General features: G+C 36.4%; 1 protein-coding gene across 33 annotated transcripts in view; it reads left to right on the top strand.

Annotated features, from left to right (window-relative positions):
* Positions 1-24886, top strand: part of RIMS2 (regulating synaptic membrane exocytosis 2) — a 598763-nt gene that overhangs the window by 498075 nt on the left and 75802 nt on the right. For 18 of the 33 annotated variants that reach the window (XM_046014271.1, XM_046014287.1, XM_046014419.1 and 15 more), the window contains one exon: positions 17294-17535. The exons of the other annotated variants lie outside the window; for them this stretch is intronic. In XM_046014271.1, the coding sequence (XP_045870227.1) occupies positions 17294-17535 (242 nt within the window). The remainder of the gene's footprint in view (positions 1-17293; positions 17536-24886) is intronic. 33 annotated transcript variants of the gene reach the window in all.

Here is a 24886-nt window from a genome sequence, read left to right as displayed (position 1 = left end):
AGATTAGGTGTAGAGCTGAAGGAAAGGGAGAGATCAAGGGAGTCTCTTGGATCTCCAGCTTAGGCAACTTGCTAAGTCGTTACACTATTTACTCAAACAGGAAAGGCTGAGAGAGGAATATATTTGAGGGGGGAAAAAAAGGTTAAGTTCAGTTTGTGAATTTGTAACATCCTGTGTGACATCGGATTGCTTTTTACAAGTAGGTGATTGGATAAACTGTTCTGGAGTTTGGAAAAGAAGCTACTCAGCTAACTTAAATTTAGAGATGATTGGATATTTATGTATGTGTATATACCTATGGGTATAAATATTAGCATATATACACTATTTTTAAGGTAAGCGAATTAACTGCTTCTGTTATCTTCCATTTTTTTCTATGAAATATAGGGAAAATAGGGGCGCCTGGGTGGCTCAGTGGTTTAAGCTGCTGCCTTCGGCTCAGGTCATGATCTCAGGGTCCTGGGATCGAGTCCCGCATCGGGCTCTCTGCTTGGCGGGGAGCCTGCTTCCCTCTCACTCTCTCTGTCTGCCTCTCTGTCTACTTGTGATCTCTCTCTGTCAAATAAATAAATAAAATCTTAAAAAAAAAAAGAAATATAGGGAAAATAGCAAAAGGTAGAAGGTTTGAGTATCATGAAGAAGGGATCCAGTGGTTAATGTGGGGAGAGTGGGGAGCACATGCATAGCCTAACTATTGAGGCTCACGACAGTGAATTATAGTGGACCCAATGTGTCGTACTGAATTTCAATATTCAACAATCCTCAAATGTTGAGATATAGGCACAGAAGAAGCTCATGGTAGGATTCATCAAAAGGTTCTGCCAGGGAGCGCCTAGGTGGCTCAGTCTGTTAACTGTCCAACTTAGGGTCAGCTAAGGTCATGATTTCATGGGTCTTTAGATGGAGTCCTGTGTCGGGATCCACGCTCAGCGGGGAATCTGCTTGAAGATTCTCTCCCTCTGCCCCGCCCTACTCATGTGCTCTCTTCCTTTTCTCTCTCTCTTTCAAATAAATAAGTAAATCTTAAAAAAAAAAAAAGGGGGGTGGGGAGGGTGATTCTGCCAGCTGAATGCTGTATGAGGAGGGATACTAAAAAAAGGTGAAGGTACTTGCAAAATGTTGGGCTATGGAGTCTAAATTATGAAAAGATAGTTGGAGAAAAATTAAGAGAATCAAAGTTCTCGTAATCCTGAAAAGTAAGAATACCTGATTAAGTGAACTAGAAAGAAGGAAGACAGAAAGGCTTGCAGCAACGTTCAGAATAAGACTGAGATATTATTATCCTCCTTTTATATAAGAGGCAACTGAGGCATAAGCTGTGTTGTTTACTCAGTTATAGCATGAATAGTACAGCTGCATCCTGAATGCGAGTCTCTTGATTAAAGTCACCTGGCTTCCCACGAGATAATTATTTTTCTTACGAGATATGCAACTCATAGATATTCTAAGATTAGGAATCATTACCTTTAACAGAATGAAGTACAAATGTCCAAATAAGTATTAAAATAGAAAAATGGAGTATTTGTTTTAGAGCCTATGTCTGCCTTGTCTTTATATTTTTTTTTTGCTAAATATTCTTCTGCTTTCTGTTTTTCCTTTCAATGTACTTTCTTTTTGTTTTATTTTGAATATTAATTGTAGTATAGTCTTAATTTTTTGCATTAAGCTTAATGTTTTGTCAGTGATATCATTTGGTTGCCTATATAAAATTTTTTATTTTAGTCCATTTTATTCTCATGACACTAACTCCATAATTAATGTCAAAGGGAAAGCATAATTTACATAGGAAAATACATTTTAGTATATGTGCTGCCGAAGCGAGCACAGGAAAATACATTTTATATCAAATATTTCTGCTGGAATTTATGCCATTTTAAACCATTTATCAGCAGCATTATCTAATAAATATAATATGAGTCACATAGCTAAGTTTGATAATTTCAGTAGGTACATTAAAAAAAAGAAAGTTAAAATTAATTTAATAATATCTTTTATTTAATCGAATATAGTCAGGTTATCTCATTTCAAATTTTAATCTGCATAAAAGATGAATGGTATCTTTTATCTTGGGGAGGGGTATACTAAGACTCTAAACCAGTGTGTGTATTACACTTGCAACACATCTCAGTTTGGATGAAGCTCCTTCCAAGTGTTCATTATCCACATGTTGCTAGTGTCTGTAGCACTGGACAGTGCAGATGTGAAACCTTCATGAAGTATAATTCAACAAAGTAAAATACTCAAACAAAGTTTTGCTCTTTGTGATTTCTCTAGAGAGAAGCATAGTTTAAGAAATCTTGGTTAAAAAAGATATGTATTTGTTGGAAAGAAGAACGGAAGGATAGTAGTAGTAGTTGTTGTTGTTTTTAAAGGAAATAGACTAGCAGTCAAATTAGTACACAGCCTGGTCTTTGAATAGTACAACAGTTTGATTGGTAATCCTTCTTTTAGAGCCATAGTTTTTTTGTATTGAACTTTTATAGGTGACTACTTGAAAAAATGTCATAATTGTATTTATATAAATCTGACTTTAAATGACTAATGGTAAGTCTTGGGCAGTTTGATGGCTCCATTGTATAATAATCTAAAACGTAATCATTAAGAAATTTCTGAGGATTTATAATTTCCATTTTTGGAACATAAGAACTTCTAAATGTAAGGATTTAATCATGTAGAATTTAATAAACATTTAATAAATAAAAATTTAACAAGCAATTTACATATTTAAATTAAAAATTTAGGGTCTCCATTTAATGTCAGTTAACATTCTTGGTTTCAGTATTTTAAATCAGAATTCTACTATAAAACAAGTATTCAGTGCAATATAAGACATAATAGCAATATATGCTTATTTTATGCTTATAATTGAATCCTGTAAGAAATGTCAAGGTGAAGAATACCTTGTATTTATTTTTTTGTACATGCAGTTCATTATTTACTCATTCAAACATGAGTTTAAGTGGCAGGTTATATTCAGTAACGAAAAACAACCTTGAGAAATATCCATGAAAGCAAAAGTAGCTTATAAATGTAAAAGAGTGAAATGTTTGAGACATGACATTTACAAGTTGCTTAAATTCTCTTTATCGTCATTATTCCATTATGATGAATAGATATTTATCTTCATTCATTATTTTCTAGCCTTTGACCTCGCAAAATTCATTTGAAAATGGCACTGTATTAGTTTCTGTAATGAAAAGAATAATATCCTTGACTTAAGTTTTGGCTGTTAGTTTTCAAAACAAACTTGAGAAAATAATGTTTCATGGATCTCTTCTGCCACAAGTTAAGTGGTGACTCCTTTTTGATGACCTCTTCCCTTGCCTTTTACTATGTCTCACTGACATGCTCACTGAGCATTTTTATCCAATCTTAATAACAGTTAGCTAAAAACAATAAAATAGCACTTAAATTGGCATTCTTTCCAGGCAAAAGGGAGCTTATGGTAAAGTCTGAGTTTTGGAATTTCAGAGTGTTTTCAGAAGGTTAATCTGTAAGTAGAATAAAGAGAATTTCCCATTGTAATCATTATTTACAAACAAAATGGAGGAGTACATTTATTCACATAGATTGTGAATTCTCATTGAGTGCCCAAGGTGTATAATTTTTCATTCACTACCAACCACAGTATATGACACATTACAGTTACTCAGTAAATGTCTGTTAAATTGAATTTACTTATAAATGCATTATTAATTTAATATCTGTATAACAAGGTCATCTTATAAATATTTTCATTGAAACACAATCTTTTTAAGTTTGAAATGAGACCACAGAACTTAGCTGCTTCTTCAAATAAATCTAGCAAGTTTAAGTTTCTGTGTTTATTAAAGCCTCAATGTCCCTATTTAATTGTAAACATATATAATTTAGAGCTAACATATCTTAACCATATTCTAGACGTTGTGCTAAATGCTGTATTTTATTTCATTAACCTCATCACAAACTTGTGAGAATATTATTTTTTTTTTAAAGATTTTTTTTTTTTATTTATTTGACAGAGAGAGATCACAAGTAGACAGAGAGGCAGGCAGAGAGAGAGAGAGAGGGAAGCAGGCTCCCTGCCGAGCAGAGAGCCCGATGCGGGACTCAATCCCAGGACCCTGAGATCATGACCTGAGCGGAAGGCAGCGGCTTCACCCACTGAGCCACCCAGGCACCCCGAGAATATTATTATTTTTATTAGATGAATTAATTCATTTATTCAATAAATATTTATTGGATATTTACCAGGCAACAGGCATTATTTTAAAACCTGGGATAGAGCAGTGAACAGAAGAGGTAATGTCCTTGCCCCGTGCAGTTAGCTTCCATTCAAGTAGAAAGGTATATAATAAAATCATGAGAAACCTAAAAGCTCAGAACAGGTTAAAAAAATATGCTCAAGCTCATGAACTATTAATTGATAGAAACAGGAGAGGAAACTTTGTGTGACTGTCTCAGAAGCTAAATTTAGGTCTCACTTCTTGACAAATTGCCAGATTTTGTTGACTTGACTAAATCACTTTAGCTCCAGAAAAATCTGGCCATGTTCTGATTTCTGTTTGTTTGTTTTGTATACTGAATAGTTTTATTATGTTATTCTTTATATCTTTCAGATTTATAATAATAGTAGGAAAACTTCAAACACTGAATACTAAACTAAAAAATAGCTTACCTAACTTTCTTTCCTATGTCAACTCCAATTCCAGTGGATTTCCTAACCTTTAAAGACTAGCGCTGTGCCTGCTCAGAGACGTCATTCCAGAGCAGAAATTCCCAATTGTTGAGGGACTGATTGACTCAGAATTCAGGAAGGAAAAAAATAAGTTTAGATTTCTAATGAGCTGAAAGCCTTTCTTTAAAAAGTTCCAAAGAGGATTCACTATGTATGACCAAGCACATCTAGTCAAAATATTTCTGTCATTTTAATCATTAAAGTAGATGACAATCTTTCTGTTCATGGTGATTTCTGAGCGACATATAAAACAAACTTATACTTGAGTAACATTGTCTACAGGCACAAATACAAGCTAAGCAGTATTCTAAGTTAAATCAGATGTCCACATGTCTTTACATGAAAGAGTAATAAAATGCTCTTTAGTGGTGAATAAAGGAATTTTAATATAGTGCGTCTTATTAACACTGGATTTAGTCAAAGAGAAATTACCAGTATTCATCTAATTAGGCAAGAAAGGTATAGTTTAACAAAAAGTAAGGGGTTACCTGTCATGTAAGTATGTTTTCCGCACGAAATGCCTAAACTGAACTTAAAATATGCAAGTTTAAGTCTTAACCTAGATACAGTGCCATACTGCACAAAATAATTTACACATTAAAGCTACCTGGGAATTTTGTTTCCTAACTCTTCTAATTTATTACCTCATTTTTCTAAACTTACTAAGGCAATAGACCGTGGTCTTTGACAGGAAGTATGGTCATTTTATTTGTATATACATCCATAGTCTCCAGTGTTCTGTGCCAAGGTCAGGAGTGGCCCCAAGAGGAGACACAGGAGGAGCTCAGGAACAGGAAGTCAACGGTAACAGGTCCTAGGAACAAAGGAGGCGTGCCACGCCTTGCAGGGCCACATGGGAAAGCAGCATTGTGGGTTCAGAAGGCAGAAGGGGCTGGAATGAGGCAAGAGTTAAGGCCAGAGCCTTTGGGGGGAGCTAGAAAGACAAGATAGGGCAGAGTAAACAGTTTAAGACTGGCAGGTTTGAGTCATTCCTTCCAGCTGGGCTTTGGGTTTTTGGAGCGGTCTTCTACTGCCTGGTTCCAGGTCCTGGAATGATGTAGGGCAGGGAAAGTATGCGTTTGGTGGGAATAAGTCAAATAGAGGAGGTGTGGCTCTGAATTTGGCTGATTTGCATATCAAAGGCTGAGCCCTTCCCTATCTCTAACAATTGGCTAGCCCCAGGAAGGGCGATTTCTTCCCAACCAGGAAGATTTTTAAATGTTAAAACATCATAATATACTGAAAATAAAAAATGTAAACAGTACACATACATATGCATATATGCACTCACACCTATAATCTTTGGATGGTTTTTAATCCCCACTAAAATTAAATTAAGAACTATAAAAATATTCTCACTTGGAGCTTTGTTGTTTAGATATTTTTAAATATCTGTAACTGTGGCCTCTTAGTGGGTACTACTGAAGGAAAGACTCCTTCTTGGTCTTTTATTTGTAAGCCTAGAGCCCTAATTTTCTGCTGCGGGAGCAAGGGACCAGATTAACCGTTAACAAAATTGTCTCAGAGAGCATAATGTGCCAATGTGCTTCTCTTCCCTGACATTTCCAAATCCCATGGCCCAGGCTCCTGAGCCCTGCTGTAAAGAAGATAGATGGTAAAAAATGACAATCTTTTGCAAGCAATAATTCAGAGCTCATTAAGAAAAATAATGTGACAGAAAGCCACCAGTTCCAGGAACATGGAACAGTGGTGCCCTACAAATCATTTTATCTGACTCTAACAGTTACTAAGAAAGGTAAAAGGGCAAGAAACTACTTGTCTTTTCAAGGTCATTGTCAGCCAAATATAAGGAAAACATACACAACTTGAATAAAAGCATCACTGTTCCCAAATATAAAAGAATAATGTATGGGTAATATGTATTTGGCCTCTTGGAAAAGTATTCTAGAATGAGTTTGGGGTTTTTTTAATCCCATAGGACTCCAGAAATTCTGGTAGAGTCTTCTGTGAATTTGAAAGATTGATTTGATTAGCTATGGAAGTTACATAGATAATGAGTAATTAGATTTCATCAAGATATGTAAGTTTAAAGCATGTTCTCACTCTCTGAAATGATGCATGCAACGTGATTATACAAAGTAGAGAAATAGTTAAAATTTGGATTTGATTTGTAATCAAGTTTTCAAAAAATTAAAGTATCCAATATTTTTCAAAATATGGGACTAATATGTTTTGTACTTTATAGCCTGGAGAATTACTATTCTTACTATATAGCCATTCATACATTTGTATACATTTTGAAGCACAACATCTAGTCATTTTATATGGGTTAAAATTAATGTCCAGGAATAATTTCATAATGTATGATTTGATGTGGGTAAGTTATAGTCCAAGAATATTTTCATATTATGGTTCAGCTTTCAATATTAATTTTAGAAACATAATGTGAGTTTTTATGTCGTGTAATCACTTCACTAGTGTGGAATAGTCATCATTTGTTCAATACTCTGCAAAGTTAGTACACTTATAGAGCTGGACAATTAGCAAGAATAAATCAAAGCCCTCAGCCTATTTTTTTAATTTTTAAATTATTTTTTAATTTAATTTTAATTTTAATTGTAATTATCAGTATCCTTTGATACTGATAAGAATGGTGAAAAATGTAAATTGATGCTTGGGGTTATAAGCCAGTGAGGATACCTTCTGATATTTGTCATGGACCTTTTTATAGATGGGACAAATCTATTAAAATCAGAAGAAGCTGAAATGAAAGTGAATTAGGGGGAAGTCTATTCCTGCCTGAAATATTTACATATAGAAGTAATTGTGTTAGCTGAAAAGTAGAGATGAAACAATAGAACAATTTAAGGGGATGCTATACACAGTGAATTGCTGGATTAGAATTGTGGAGTTTATCCCGAACACTTATGAAGAGGAAGATGTTATTGCTTAAAAATCATATACTAAGGAAAAAAAAAATCATATACTAAGGATAATTGGGAGGAACAATAGCTGAATTAAAAAGAAAGAGTAAAGGAATCATGAAAATTTGAAAGGAATTTTTAAAACCAGATTAGCAGAGGTATTAAAGTCATAAAAATATGGAGGTTAAAGTCTATTAACGATCTCTAGCCTCCTCACGTGCTGGGTTAGGAAAAGGAGGCCCCTGAGCAAAGAAACAAAGAAGTTTAATGTGCTACATCAAACTTTTTCGCTTGAGTTCTTAAACTCATATATTTCTCCATTTTGAAGAAATATTTTGTATCAATTTTTGACTTTTTAATCTTTCTCCTCAAGTTCTTCTGATTTTGCCTTTAAAAAAAGTAATATATAGTAATCCTTGTTTTCCAAATGGTGCTATTTGGATACCCCGGTGAGTTTACCATTTCTTTCTTTCTCTTCAATTGCAAATCTGTCCAACGTAGTCTCCACCTTAACAGCTTCCTCTCCATTCCATCAGGTTCCTTTGGCAACTTCTTGGAAACTGAATTTGATCTCTATTTCAGTAGCTGCTTTCTTAAAGGCCAGTTGTGTCCTCGAAAGTTCCAAATCTAGAGCTTTCTTAATGGTCCTACTAATGAATTCTTTGCATCACTTGACCACCTCAACATTTGTGAACTCATCCTTCTCTTGTCTTTCATGGGATTTGACCCTATTCTGTTTTTCTTATTTCTGAGAATGTGTCTCTATTCCTCTGTCACGCCTTTGCTTCCTAACCTCGGAGGGTATTCTGCAGAATATCTTCTCAAACATTGTCATTTCTGTCTTGATACATTTGGCTTCCCTATGTAAGCTGCCTCCTAACTTCTTCTCTCCTCTCCCGTTCAACTAATATTTATTCACTCCATCTTTTTAGCCCTGACTTTTCCCTTGGGCCCTTGTCCTAAGTGTGCAGCTTCCTCCCATTGAACCTCTCCATCCGAAAATTCCATTGGTTCTGTGGTGATCACTTCCTAAACCATCAGTACGCAGGCAAACATTAAGCTCTTTAAGGGTGTTGTTTTCTCTTCCAAAAAAGTTGTGAGTGCATTCATATAAAGCACTTAGAGTAGCCGTTGACGTTTAGTAAATGCTTACTAATTTGAGCTCTTATTCTACCTTATTCCCAGATGCAGATACTAAGCTATACAGATGGTTCTTTCCAAATAACTTAGATATTAGTCTTTGCTTTTTATTAGTAAGAGCAATATAGGAGCCTGAGTTTTTCTATCGTTCCCCCAGATTATTCCTATAAACTCTTAACTGATTTTCCTGTAGCCAGTCTCCTTTATTCCATCCTCTTTGTTAGTCAAAAACAGATGAGATTGTGCTGTTATGATAAACAACCCTGATTCCTAGTGACATGAACCAACACGAGTTGTTTCTTCCCACTGTGGTCACTCAGGCTCTGATAGTGGACCCCCGTCTTCCTCTGGCAGAGGGAAAGACAAGTTGGAGTTCATCACCATCAATTAAATGCATGCTCCCAGAAGCAACATGACTCATTTCCACTAACATTTCACTTGTCAAAACAAGTCAAAAGATCACTTCTAGCCTCGATGGAATAAGGAAAGATGATAACTTTACCTTGCCCCTACCTGCAAGGAGGAGAACAGGATATTGTAAACAGCCTAATGACTCCCCCCACTATGTTATATAATCTTCCTTATTTATCATTTGTGTGTTACTCTCTAGCACCATCAGCTTCAGTGACTCTTTTTTGCAGGAATCCGTTAACCTCTGCTACTCTTAGCCCATAACATCTTCTACTTCAGCCAAACTGCACTACTCATCCCCAAAACATGGCATGTTCTTTCTGCATTTAATGCATAATATTCTCTTCTCTTTAGTATTTTTTCTTTCTATCTACATGTGATCACTTTTACCCAGTATTCAAGACCCAGGTTCATGAAACTTTCCAGAACTCTGATTTTTTTTTTAATTTTTTTTTTTTTTTTAATTTGTTTGACATATCAGAAGTAGGCAGAGAGGCAGGCAGAGAGAGAGAGGAGGAAGCAGGCTCCCTGCCTAGCAGAGAGCCCAGTGTGGGACTCGATCCCAGGACCCTGAGATCATGACCTGAGCTGAAGGCAGAGGCTTAACCCACTGAGCCACTCAGTCACCCCAGAACTCTGATTTTTAATGGTATCTTTCCCTCTAATGAAATCTACTAGTACTGCAAGATTTTCTCTAATACTTACAACATTTTAAAAACTAATTTGCATAAGCATTTCTCGTCTTACTTGCATTTTAAACTATATGCTTCTTAAATAATGACTGTACCTCATTCATTGTTTTTATTCACTGCCGTGCCAACCATACTCTAGGCTAAATGGAGCCTTAGCACTAATTAGAAAAAGGTGTTCCCCTGGTTAGATTGTTAGAAAGACACTTGTTTTGAACAAACCACTTAGAGAAAATTCTCCTGTTGTGTGCAGAGTAAAAAGTTCTCTTCCTATCAGATCTGGCCCCACGGAGCAGGAAGATGGAGCTCAGACATTGTTTCAGTCCCCACTTGCTCCTTTAGGACCTAACACCAAGTGGGTGTAACACAGTAAATATTTGCTAATGGAATCAATTAGTTAGCAGCAAGAACGTGTACTGTATGTAAATTAGCTGAATCCAGAAATGTGTGCAGGCCTAAAAATTCAAGGAGAAAAAGAAACAAAATATAAATTGGCTCTTGGCACTGAGGACCTTATAAAGAAGAAGCTGAAGTCAGAGAAGAGGAGTAGGTTTTATAAGATACATGTTATAATGAAAACATTTTACAATCGTAATTCTTGTATAAAGTTTCTTTATAAATTGTTATCTTAATCAATAGTGAAGGCAAGTGGCGTGATGGAAATATATGTACTCTAAGTGTAGTTTTTGTGTTTAATTTTTTAAGGAAGATAGAACACAGCTAACTTAATAAAAGATATTGAAAAATGATCATATGAGGATGAGCAAAATAAATTATTAGAAACCATGATCACTGTGTGACAGGAACATAGACTTAAATCTGTAAAGTATTACATTTAAATTTTTTTCTTTTTTTTTTTTTTTAAAGATTTTATTTATTTATTTGACAGATAGAGATCACAAGTAGGGAGAGAGGCAGGCAGAGAGAGAGAGAGGAGGAAGCAGGCTCCCTGCCAAGCAGAGAGCCCGATGCGGGGCTCGATCCCAGGACCCTGGGATTATGACCTGAGCGAAAGCCAGAGGCTTTAACCCACTGAGCCACCCAGGCGCCCCTAAATTTTTTTCTTAAAGTAAGTTTCTTCATTCTCAAAGTGGTGGTGGTAAAGATATGTTACTCATCAATTTGGTGGAGAACGTATAAAATTAAGGAACTGTGAAGGATTAATATATAGGTAGACTTAAGAGTTTAAATAAATTTGGGAATTTTCAGTTAGTAAATGAATATTCCTGAGACCTTTGATGATCTAAGCCTTCATAAATTTGCCACTATTTATAGAAGATAGTCATGTTCTCTTCAAAATGGCCTTTAATGGTACATTTAGAGACAAAATATTGGTCTGGAGCCCAGGTTTCTTGGTGCCACCCCCTGTGCAGTGTATGTCCGCACAGACTTAGGGTCACTCTGATACAATATCTGAATAGACTAGATAATATAATATCTGAATAGTTCAATAAGGGTAGGTAGGACAGGACATACATTGATCCCAACAATTCCAGGTCCTCTTCTCTCTTGACCTCATCTTATGTCAGTTTCCCCACCTTCACCTCATTCAATTAACACTGGTTCCATAAGTTCCCTCTAACAACCAAGCTTGTTTTGGCCTCAGGATATTTGCACTTGCTCCCCTCTTGGTGCCCTTCCTTAGCATGACTGGCTTCATCATTCAGGACTCAGCTCAGTTGTCTGCTCTTCAGAGAGGCATTCCTTGACCATGATAATGTTGCCCTTCCCCCAAACTTTCCAGTCCCCATAATCATTTTATTCTACCTTATTTTCTTCAGATCACATATCACCACCTGAAATTGGCCTTTATTTTCTTGTTTATTGTCTTTCCCCATGATGATTTGAATGAAAGCTCCATGAAAACAGGGACATTCTCTCCTCCTCTGCTGTACTTCTGACTCCAAGAACTGCCATGTAGTAGGTACAAAATAAATATCTTTTAAATGAATGATCAAATCCTCGTGGTAGTGACATGTGAAAAAGGATCAAGCCTCAAACTAAGAATTTTTTTTTTTTTCATTAAAGAATATCTTGTTTTGTTTTCAAGAAATCTTTAGGGGTACCTGGGTGGCTCAGTTGTTAAGCATCTGCCTTTGGCTCAGGCCATGATCCCAGGGTCCTGGGATCAAACCCACATTGGGAAGCAGCAGGAAGCCTGTTTCTCCTTCTCCCACTCCCCCTGCTTGTGTTCCTGTAATCACTCTCTCTCTCTCTCTCTGTCAAAATAATAAATAAAATCTTTTTTTAATAAAGAAATCTAATAAAGCAGAACTTTAGGCATGGACAAGAAGTATTAGAACTATTCGAAGTAAGCAACGATCTGCTCTGTTGACACTGAGGCCCTGAGACTTCTTCCTTCCCTGAGACCCAAGACCTGAACCGTCAACACAACTCTGTGACTAGCGGCTCTCGTCAAGGCAGATATTTTTGGCTAACAATACTTTGTTAATTAGCTCATTATTCCTCCCTACCTCTGGATATCAACTTTGTGGAGTAGACAAGCACACATATCCCCTCCAATACATTCAGATACTATACTAATAAATTATGGTATATTAATTGAATGCATTTATAAATCATACTTCAGTAATACTAAAAATACTGGATTTTAAATTTGTGTCATTTCCAGAAATCAAAGAATTAGTATAGGAAACTCAGTTTTTACATGCTAAGAGTACTAAATTTCACATATATTACTGAAAGTAATATTTAGAGTACTAAATGTATAATTTAGTACTATATGTATAATTTAGAGTACTAAATGTATAAAGTTTTTCATTGTTTTTCTAAAGTCAAAAATTAAAAAAGATGAAAATGATATTTATATATGTAGAAATGGCTGTAACTCTTTCTAGAACTGAGCATCCTATATCAATATCCAATATTATTGTACGGTAATCTCTTAGGATTAGCTTGAAAGCCCTGCTATCCCTTTAGCCCTCGGAATGAGCTATGTGGATTGAATAACTTGAACTACCTAAAAGAAAAAGGTATGTTAGTCCTTGATTGCTCTTTTCATTTGTTTTAATTTTTTTTCTTATTGCCATGTATGTTGGGGGGAAATTGAAAAAAAAGAACACTTTTAAAAACTGTAATTACCAATCAGAGAAAATTAAAGCTATTTTTAGTGCACTGTGCACAGTATATCCTTCTAGATCTTTTGCTGTGTACATTTATACTTTTTCCCCATAAGAACAGAAACATTCTGAACATATACTTTTATTTTTTCATATTCTATTTATTTGCCCCTTGTGGAGGGAAATGGTAGATCATTTCACAAATCCAGGTTTCTCCAACTACCTAGTTTAGCAAGAATAGATGATAGATAGATAAATGAAAGAATGGATAACCTCCAGGGTTTGAATTTATCTGTGTTCCCTATCAGTAAGGTAAATCCATATTTGGTATGATAGCCAGCCAAAACTAGGCTGCAAATATCTGCGTCTGCCCCCCCCCCCATCAAGGACATTTTTTGTCAATAAATACTTATTTACAATATTATTTTCAAAGGTATAGTCTACTTTATTGATGAACATAACTGATTCAAACACCCTCAACTATTGGACATTTATGAGGTTTTCTCTTGTGTGTATGAGTGTATTGTTATTATAATCAATTCTGCAGTAAATGCTATTGCTAAATTTGTACACATTGCTAAATTTTCCTTTAGGATATACCTGAGAGTAGAATAGAGAGGTTAAAAGCTCCTCTGGGCTTTTTTAAAGGCTTTTGATGCATATTGCCAGATCGCCCTTCAGAAGTCCATCACTGAGACTGCATCACCTGCACTGGAAATTTACCAGACCCTTAGAAACACTCTCTTTTGTAATTGACAATGTAATGGATCTGTGTTTTCTTAATCACCTTGAGCATTCCAAATGATCACCCATGTTTACAGATTTTTTTACTGAAAAGTATTTCATGAATCCGGAGTCATAAAGCTTTAAAAATTTTGGTTAATAGCTTGTTTGCTTACAACATTGTTTGCTTATAGTTTTAAGTGATGAAGATCAGGAAAAGTCAAGGAAACCGGTAGCAATACTCTAGCCTCAGTCTCCCTCTTGTCAAAACACAGCACTGGAGGGTAGCTATTCAAAACTCATCCCTAGTGATCTCGAAGGTTCTAGAAGATGAAGAGTAGATCCATCTTACAAAATTTTTAATGCAGATAATGCATTATCCAAGTTGTTAGGCTGAAGAGAATATACTTCTGTAAAACCAAAATGTCATTAAAATATTTATCTACAAACTGATTTATCAGTTACAGTTAGTATTTTATTGTATCCTGCTTAATTTTGGATGAGTTCTTTATGGCTTTAATAGCCAACCATGAATAGTAAAATGCAAAAATCATAAGGATACATTAAGCAATATTGTGTGAGTATGTTTTTCTCTTCCTTGGGTGGGAATAACTTAAGAGGCTGTTTTTGTTTTTTTTTTTAAGATTTTATTTATTTATTTGACAGACAGAGATCACAGTAGGCAGAGAGGCAGGCAGAGAGAGGAAGGGAAGCAGGCTCCCTGCTGAGCAGAGAGCCCAATGCAGGGCTTGATCCCAGAACCTTGGAATCATGACCTGAGCTGAAGGCAGAGGCTTTAACCCACTGAGCCACCCAGATGCCCCAAGAGGCTGTTTTCGAAAAGCATGTATTTGAGGGAAATATACCTCCATGAAAGGAGTACTGGGTTTTTCTGACATGTTATATGGAGCACGTTATTCTTTTGAAAGTTGTAGTTTCAACTAAACTTTAACTTTTCTAGGCTTTTCTGATGACAACATACAGTGAAAATTGTACGTTGCATTTCTGTGTTTATTTGCCCAGAATCCATGGGATAAGAAAAATCACAAGCAGCAAAGCATATCATAGTTAGAGGGGACCTTGCAGAAACTCCAGTTTAAGATGTTTAATGGCTGCTGAATGGACAATGGCAGCAGTGGTGATAATGAGAAGGTGGGGAGACTAATTTTTAGAGATCTTACGTGGCTGGCATTCCATTTAGTGCTTTACTTACATCTTCTCATCTATTGAGAAAATTAAGTTTCAGAAAAGGCTAATTCTCCCAGACGAGTTAGCCAAAGATCAAACCCGGATTTCCTGACTCTTCGTGCAGTCTGCTGTCCATTGTGTTAACGCTGGCTATCCTAAAGAGATGTAGACATTTTAATTTCAAAAGTTTATAAATTTATAACTATAAATATAATTTCTACTGGTGCTGTTAAGTGTTTATATGGCACGTGTTGAAGGGCTTTAGCCTTATTCTATCTGTTGCCCATATTCCTTAATAGAAATTATTATGATTTCAATTTATTAAATTTTTACTTTAGAGATATTATCTCTGTTCTTTAAAAGAAGAAGAGAAAATAGAGTATTCTCATGTTATAAATGAGGAATCTGAAGCTCAGAGTAGAGCAATTAACTCTTCTAAGGCAGGCAGTTAAGTAACAGCAAAACTGGGAGTCCAGCCCATATCTTTTCACCTCCCAAACTCTGTTTTATTCTATTGTTGTTTATTAAAGAATAGCAAAATCAAACAAGCTTGAAAAATGATTAATTTGGGGTATTATAGAAACATATACACTGTTCTCTCTTTTGGCCAATGTATGCCTCATTTCTTCTTAAACTAATGTGAGGAGTAAAATAGTACAGTTTACTATGTTTTTTTTAAGATTTTTTTTTAAATTTATTTGACAGAGAAAAAGAGTATGTGAAAGCACAAGCCAGGGGAGCAGCAGAGGGAGGAGGAAGAAGCAGGCTCCCCACTGAATAGGGAGCCCAATGCAGGGCTTGATCCCAGGACCCTGAGATAGTGACCTGAGTTGAAGGTAGACGCTTACCTGTCTGAGCCACCCAGGCGCCCCTAGTTTACTGTATTTTTAAAACAGTGTTACACTAGGCCTTTCTCCTCTGAAATACTTGAAGAAAATATACACAAAATTAACATGTGGTCCTGGCCTTTTAGCAGATTTTACTCTACGATAGAGGAAAAAAAAAATTTTTTTTTTTTTAGGAAGCCCAAGAAATTGAATTGGAAATAAGAGCTTTTCTCAATAGGTCAGTTTTCTAATTCTCATTCTTTAAATGACATATAAAGATATTTCTAGGGCTCCTGTGTGGCTCAATCGCTTAAGCATCTGCAGAGGCTTGGGTCCTGATCTCAGGGTCCTGAGGTGGAGCCTCACATCAGGGCTCCCTGCTGAGCAGGAAGTCTGCTTCTGCCTCCGCCTCACCTCCGCGCTGCCCAGGCTCTCTCTCTCTCTCTCAAATAAATACATAAAATCTTTATGAAAAAAATATATTTCTAATGTTTCTTGATTTTTTCTTTTGCTGCTATAATTACGTTATTCACTCATACTATCAAAACCAAATTAAAGCAGTAGTTATTACTCTAATCCTGAGTCAGAATGATATGCAAAGAAATCTTCCCATTCCTGCAACACAGGCCACTTCCTTCACATTCTGTCAGGTTTGGGGGTGCAGTTGGATAGCCTGCTTCCAGATTCTTCAAACCCCTGTACTACTTCCCACCACATTCCAATGATCACAGAAAAATCAAGGGTCCTGTCTTTAGTTACTCCCATTGGCAGTGTTAGTCTACTGACTACCGCCAACAGGAGTAATCAGGAATCAGGGCTAACACTGCCAATGGGAGTAAGCAGCTAATCAGTAATCATCACCAGTAATCAGTAATCGTTAATCAGCTCACATGCTTCATTGAGACATTGATTGCTTTCTGACAGTATTGCCTGGAGGTCTGATAATGAGGTTTCCTTCTTTCAAATGAATGCAAGAGGGAAATCTTCCTTTTCTTTATTTTTGGAGAATAGAAAGCAAATAAATATGAAATTCTGTTAGGTGAAATAACTTATTTTTAATTCAAAACTAATGAAAACATCAATCTCTGTTAGAAAATTTAACCATTATTAGATAACTCATAAAGCTTATGAGAAAGAGAAGAACTTATGTTGAAGGGCCACTTTTAGCAGTGGATGCTGTTATTTTTGTTATTTTTTTTGAAGAATTTTCCCACTCATGTCATTTCTTTTTGAAGGCAATAGGAAAGCAGACTGGAGAAGAATGCTTTTGGAAATGTCCTCCTTTGCTGTACAGCTTCCTCTACAGCATACTTGCCCTTGCTGGACAGTATATTGTTTTAAATAAGCCCTCTGATTTTTGTGAATATTTATTTTTCCCTCCGTGGCCCTGCAAACTGGGGCCTTCTGTGACAGCGGAAATGAAATCATGATTATTAGTTTCCATAGTTGCGTGAGCTTGACCCTGAATCGTAACGCCCGTTCAAGACCGTGGTACCTGAAAATGGTTAAACCCTAAAAATAGGTCCCATAAATGATATCATTTAGTTAGACTCCAGACGTTTCATCTAAAATACATTTTCTGTCTTTTCCTTTTCACTCTTGCCCTCCCTTTTAACGATCCATCGGTCTACAGTGTCTTTACATCCAAAATGCAAAGCAGACAAATGGGCATCTCCGGCAAGAACATGACCAAAAGCACCAGCATCAGTGGAGACATGTGCTCGCTGGAGAAGACGGACGGCAGCCAGTCGGACACGGCGGTGGGGGCGCTGGGCACCGGCAGCAAAAAGCGGCGCTCTAGCATTGGGGCCAAAATGGTAGCTATTGTTGGCCTCTCCCGGAAAAGTCGCAGTGCTTCTCAGCTCAGCCAAACGGGTAGGCATTTTTATGTTACTTTTGACTTCGTATATGAGTTGTCCATTAAAGTACATATTCTTTTCTCCTGCTCATTATCTTGCAGTCATTAGTGGAAGATGACACGTTCCAGAGAGATAAGGGGCCTTTTAAACCTGTTAACCTTTCTGAACATAAAGCAATAACTTTGTTTTCCAGTGCCTTCTTTGAAGCGAACCCTGGCCCCTGTTCTTGAGAGGCACAAAATGTCTTTCCTCCTCAGGGAGGAGTTAAGCTGTGGGACCTGGATTGCCAGTGACTGACCCTTTGCAAAGATGATCTGCTCTGTGAAATACTTGCTTTTCTTAGGTTCCTCAAGAGGGAATCAGCCAAATTAATTTTCATTCTCAGCAAGTTACCGTGATGAAGATGACACCTCATCTTTTGTGTGAATCATATAGATCTTTTATTGCTGATGACCTAACTTCTTTTTCAGGTTGTAAGCAGCATTTACCAGTAGTTTCAATTTTCTTACTGCAGTACTTGAAAACTGTGTAAACTGTGAAAACTTCAAGCAGCAATATTCTCCAGCAGCAGGGATGGAGAAATTTTCTGCTGATAGTGAAGATATTCAGAGCTTTGCTACTTTAAAATTCAGTTTCTGAATCACATCTGCAAAAATAAATTAGATACAGCGCTCCTACTCCTGCTCAGAAAAGCCACAGCTAGCAATTAAGAAATTTGTGAGTCAAAGCAATGGCTTTTCAAATGGTTGTTGATAATTAAACATTAAATCCCTGGTATCTTGGAAATAATAACATATCTTCTACTTAACAAACAAACAAAAGCATGTAATATGGTGTTTCTCTTTACAGCAAATAAATTATAGGCAAATGGGTGAAATCTCATTTATGTTTGAATTACTAGGGTTCCTCTACACAGAAATCAGGACAAAAATCTGCAATCCAAAAGAATTTAAGGATACATTAAATTCCTGGACCCGGCTACTCTTGATTTTATATAATTATAACAGCAATTCTGGAATCTGAGCCTTATATAATAATAGCATATTGAAATAGTTATTTGATGGTTTTCCTTATATCGTGGTTGTAAGTCACTATGTTCAATGTAGCTATTGACAGGAATTTTTTATTTGGTGCTTTAAAATGTTATTTTACATTTTAATATACAAGTAAAAATTTAATTTATGGACATAGAGAATATATTTCAATGATTTTTTAAATTGCTAATATTTATACATAATTAGCTACATTACATGATAGATGGTGGCTTTTTGAAATTGAGGTCTTTTTTATATATCTCTAGCAGTTAGAACTTCATTGCATCTTTTCCCCTTAAAACTTACAAATACCTATAACCTGAAAACTGTTCTAAAAATAAAGCCTAGAAATGAAAAAAATACAGAACCTAAACCTAAAACAGATATTCATAACTTTATATAAGTTAGAGAATACGTGGTGTTAAACTAAGTAATTGTTTCCACTGGTTCAGAGTTTTTGGATAAATATTGAGCACCTACTATGTGCCGGACACATGGAGAACAAAGATGGTATTTATCATCGTAAAAATAAATATCACTATAACCAGAATGGGTTTTCAGACAAGACTGTTTACTTGCCTTCTAAAGAGTAGAATACTCAGCAAAATGGGATCTTTCTAAAAGATAGTGAAATTATTCCGGATGATATCATCGCAATCATATGTAAACAATAACTGTCAAAAGAGAAACCATTTATGAAGGTATGTTGGACAGTACGCATGGCCGCTAAGTCATAGCTGTCTTCTGCTGTGCTGTTTGGTGTGCTGCTTTGCCTGTTAATTGGAAACTCACCTTTAATGTCACCATTTCTAAAGATTAGATATGACTTAGCAGAAACACATGGAAATAACAAGGACACTTGGTTTCCATTGCTAACTTTGAGTTGTATAAGATAATCAACTATAACCTCTTTAAAAACTTACCTGACGTACCTGAGTCATAGAATGTTCATCTGACAAATCTAACAAGGCTTTTTTAAAGATAATATTTTAAAATGCATAAGAAAATGCTTTGAAAAGTTAAAATCATTTTGTAGGTTTAAGCTATCAATAGTCAATTCAGGCTCACAGGGGAATCAAGAGCTCTAGTTTAGACATGTTGAATTTGAGATGCCTGTCTAGACATGTAAGTGAGTTGTTACATGGTTAGTTGGATATGAGTCCAGAGCCTAGTAAGTCAAGACTAAGGATGTAATGTGGGAACGATCACAGGTAGTATTTAAAGCCACAGCACTAGATACAATTACTTAAGGTAACTCTAGGCAAGAAGAAAACTAAAGGGTGAGCTCAGGGATACTCCAACATTGGAAAATCAGAAGAGAATTCATCAAAGAAGGCTCAAGGAAGAGCAGCCATTAAAAAGAGAGAGAGAACGAGAAGAGAAGGAAAGAATATGGGATCTTGGTCACCAGATGAAGGAAATATTTTAAGAAAGATGATCAGTGTGTCAAGTGCTTCTGACAAGTAAGATGGAAGGTCAAGTAAGATGGAAGACTGAGAACTGACCATGGACTTGGCAAGATGGGGAGTTTGGTAACAAACCTTGCAATGGTGGACAAGGCCTTATTTTGGTGCAAGAGGGAAATGGGAGGTAAGGTAGAGTCAGTGAGAAGAATATCCAAATAAGAATATCTGATACTTATTGAACACTTTTGTGTGCAGGCACTATTCTAAGCACTTCACATGTAAATCGTTTAAACCTCCCAATAACGTGCTTGAAGCAGGAAATAATTACTACTATCCTCATTGTACAGATGAGAAAACCAAAGTGAGCAGAGGGGAATAACTGTCCCAAGTATACTCAAGTAATGAGGGTACACGTTGCGATTTGGATCCAGGCGCTATGAACCTAGAGACTTCACTCTTACTCTAGTGTGGTCTACACCGGCACTGTCCGATAGAATTCTTGGCAATGTGGGCAATTTTCTGTGTAGCAACTGTGCTACCCAATATGGTATGGTAGCAATAGCCACACATAGCTATTGAGCATTTGAAATGTGCTACTATGACTGAGAAACTGATTTTCCATTTTTTTGCAATTTTGATTTAATTAACATCAATGTAAATAGGCACGTGTGACTGGTGACTATTGAGTGGGACAGTATAGATGGAAACAGCTCTTTCCAGCATTTTGATAAAAAAGGAAATATAGAAATAAGACTGTAGCAGGGTGTTTGGGGGGCTCAGTTGGTTAATCATCTGCCTTCAGCTCAGGTCATGGTCTCAGGGTCAGGGGATCAAGTCCTGCATGGGGCTCCCTGTTCTCGGGGAGCCTGCTTTCTCCCTCTCCCTCTGCTGCTCCCCCTGCTTGTGCTCTCTTGCTCTTAATAAACACATAAAAATCTTAGGAAAAAAAAAAAGAAATAGGACTGTAGCTTGGGGGAAATTAAGTAAAAAAAGAGTTTTGCTCTTCTGATGACAGATGGGATCCTTGTGGGAATGACTGAGCAGGTTGAAGATGTTGGATTCAGAGCTTAAAGTGGAGATCAGTTGTTATGACCTGTGGTCACTCAGGAATCTATGCTCTCTCCTTTTCATCTTGTGATTTCTAAGCTGACACAGGACTTTATATTTACTCTAATGATAACACTTAGTAACTACCATCATTTATTTATTTCTCTGTTTTCTGGCTAGCCTGTTTTTTCTTATTTTATGTGTCTTTCTCCATGTCTGGTATAGTTTCAGATGTAATGATCTTCAGTGAAAAGCTCATGTACTTTTTGGGATGCATGATTAAGTTCCCTGGGGAAAAGGAAAGAAACTGATAGAACTTATTTTTATTTTTTAACCTAAAAGACGAAGAAGAAATTAAGCGTTGTTAATATTTAGGACATACTTACCCCCTTGTGTTCTTGGTTGGTCTGGTTGTCAGATGATCAGTGCCGTGTGCCTTTCTGGAGCCGTTAGTTTAGTGAACCACCAGAAAGCAGCCAAGTGGCTTGAGAAGATCACTGCAGTAAAACTGTGGATTGAGTGTAATTCTAATATTGCAATGGGGCAAACAAGGTAGATCTGAAATTGCTTTTCCTATTTCAGCTTTTCATCAGCCACTGATGAAGTAGATAGAGTGCAAATCATTATTAATGCAAATCATTATTCCTAATGATAAAGCACGACTTTATATTCTCGGGAAGAACGTCTGAAGTGATGTGCATTATAATCTTCCAAACTATTGGTATGCCCACCAATCCCACTTCTCCTTTCTCCTCAGCACTTCCTAGACCGTATTCCCCAGCCTCCCGTTTTCCAGTATCAGTTTTGTGATGGAGCTGTAGACAATGGCATATAAGCACATAAATAAATTTTAAAGAAATCTCAAATTAACGCTGCAGGATATAGCATGTTAAGGATTCTCACAAAGAATGTGCATTGAACCCTATGTGTAGGTCTATTCCTCACTTTTGAAATAATGTTTTCGCAGTTACAATACTATCAGCCACAATTAATTAAAAGTATTGATAGTCATGCCACTATTTGTACTAAGTTCAAGTGGTTTAAATATACCAGATAAGGTAGACAGAATATTTTGCGTAAGTGAAAACTATTATAAACATCTTATGGATTTTTTAAATTATATTATGTTAGTCACCACATATTATGAATTGTAGTAAACTGTTTCTATAGCAAACTGGGATGAGCAAGTAGCTAAGAAAGATAGCTTTACTGGTAATGGAAATTAATTTAACATTTCTTAGATTTGGATTGAATTTTACACTATTTGTTCTAAAAAGAAGACTCATTTTTATTTCTTTAATTGTGATAAAATGTACAAAACATAAAATTTACTACCTTAACCATTTTCTTTTTTTTTTAAGATTTTATTTATTTATTTGAGAGAGAATGAGAGAGAGAGCATGAAAGGGGGGAGGGTCAGAGGGAGAAGCAGACTCCCCACCAAGCAGGGAGCCTGATATGGGACTCGATCCTGGGACTCCAGGATCATGACCTGAGTCGAAGGCAGTTGCTTAACCAACTAAGCCACCCAGGCACCCCTTCCTTAACCATTTTTCAATTGCACAGTGCAGTGACAGTAACTACCTTCACATCCATCCATCTCCAGAAAGCTTTTTATCTTGCAAAGGGTAACTCTGTACCCATCAAACCCTCCCCATTTGCCCTTTCCTCCAGCTTCTGACCACTCTATCTTCTGTCTCTGAATTTGACTAATCTGGGTACCTGATATAAGTAGAATCATACAGTATTTGTCCTTTTGTGACTTAGTTACTTCGCTTACCATAATGTCCGTAAGATTCACTCATGCTGTAAGCGTGTGTTGGAATTTCTTTCCTTTCTAAGGCTGAATAACATTTCATGGTATAGATGTACCACGTTTTGCTTATCTGTTCATCTGTCAATGGACATTTGTGTGGTTTCCACCTTTTAGCAATTGTGAATAATGCTGCTGTGAAGAACATGGGTGTACAAATATCTCTTCAAGATCCTGCTTTCACATCTTTGGGGCATATACCCACAGTGGAACTGCTGGGTCATATGGTAATTTTATTTTTAATTATTTGAGGAATTGCCATACTGGTTTCCATAGCAGCTGTCCCGTTTGACATTCCCACCAGCAGTACACAAGAATCCGCTTTCTCTACATCCTTGCCAACACTTGTAATGTTTTTATAATAGCCATCCTAAGGGTGAGGTGGCATTTCATTGTAGTTTAAATTTGCATTTCCCTAATAATTAGTGATCTTGAGCATCTTTTCATATGCTTATTGACCATTTGTATATCTTCTTTGGAGAAATTTCTATTCAAGTCTTTTGAAATCCATTTCTTAACTGGGTTATTTTGCATTGTTGTTGTTGAGTTGAAAAAACTTTTTATAATAAAAAACATATCAGCCTCTTTTCAGATTTTTAAGGGTTACCTCTGTATGTATTGTTATTATTACATATTTGTATTTTTCTGAATCCCATTAGGCCTATAAATTCCTTGAGGGGAGGAACTATAGCCCATTCATTTTCATATCTGTGGTACCTACAGTTATAGTTGATGTCTACTAAATACTCAGGATTTGTTACAATGAATGAATGCACAACTCATCTTTGTTATAGATAAGGTAACTTAAAAATGTGTTCCTCAGTATGTTAAACTGGCACGGTGAGGTTTTAAATAAATGATCACATAAATATATGTCAGATATTTCTTAATATCTCATATTCTAGTATTTTGTTTTTATTATTTATAGAAAGAATAAATAGAACTCTTGAAAGCAATTGTTAAGGAACTATCCATTTACATCTACAAAAGCAAATTATCTTGTATTATCCTTTCCTAAAACTAGAGATTACACTCATAATCAAATTACTAAAAATTTACTGAGGAATTCTTACGGTATTTTAATCATCACCCTACATTTATTCATCTCACAAAGTAAACATTTTTTTTTTATCAAGTACACTGTTTGCAAGGAAGCCATTCTGGTAGGTGCTGTCGAAGGCAAAACTTGACAAAACATAGTCCCTGTTCTCCTAGGTCTTCTACTGAAGGATCTTATTATCTATTAGAAGAGGGCACCTGGGTGGGTCATGATCTCGGGGTCCTGGGATCCAGTCCCGCATCGGGCTCTCTGCTCAGGTCGAAGGCAAAACTTGACAAAACATAGTCCCTGTTCTCCTAGGTCTTCTACTGAAGGATCTTATTATCTATTAGAAGAGGGCACCTGGGTGGGTCATGATCTCGGGGTCCTGGGATCCAGTCCCGCATCGGGCTCTCTGCTCAGCAGGGAGCCTGCTTCCCCGCTTCTCTCTCTCTGCCTGACTCTGCCAACTTGTGATCTCTTTCTCTCTGTCAAATAAATAAATAAAATCTTTAATGCAGCAGAGTGGAGAAAACAGATTTGAGAGTTTTAGAGTTCAAATCCCACCTCTGCTGTATGCACAAGATATCTAATGTCTCTAAACCTCCCTTTCCTTGGCCGTGAAAATAATGGACTCTATCTCCCTATTTCATGAGCACCGTGAAAGAACTTAAACAGTGCCTAGTATATGTAAGTTCTTTATAAATGGCAGCTACTACTGTTAATATCATTACTAACGTCAGTTTAGATGTTAATATTATTATATTGCTGTTAGTGTAGCCATGGAAATGACCACTTCCAACCCTGATGCCAAGGGAACAGTTGATCTAAGCCTTAAATTATGGATAATGTTTAAACTGTGAAGATGATGATGACAGGAATGGACGTTTCAGACATGGGCGATAATAGACCCAGAGATATGGAAATGTTGTTTACGTAGGATCAGAGCAAGATTGGACACATAGTGGGAGGTGAGACTGGCAATGGAGGCTGGGGCCAGATAAGTAACTTAATATCAGGCCAGGGAG

This window comes from Meles meles, chromosome 1, assembly GCF_922984935.1.
Source record: "Meles meles chromosome 1, mMelMel3.1 paternal haplotype, whole genome shotgun sequence".
Taxonomy (NCBI): Eukaryota; Metazoa; Chordata; class Mammalia; order Carnivora; family Mustelidae; genus Meles; species Meles meles.
Note: the sequence above shows the minus strand (reverse complement) of the source record. Positions and strands in the feature narration are given on the sequence as shown.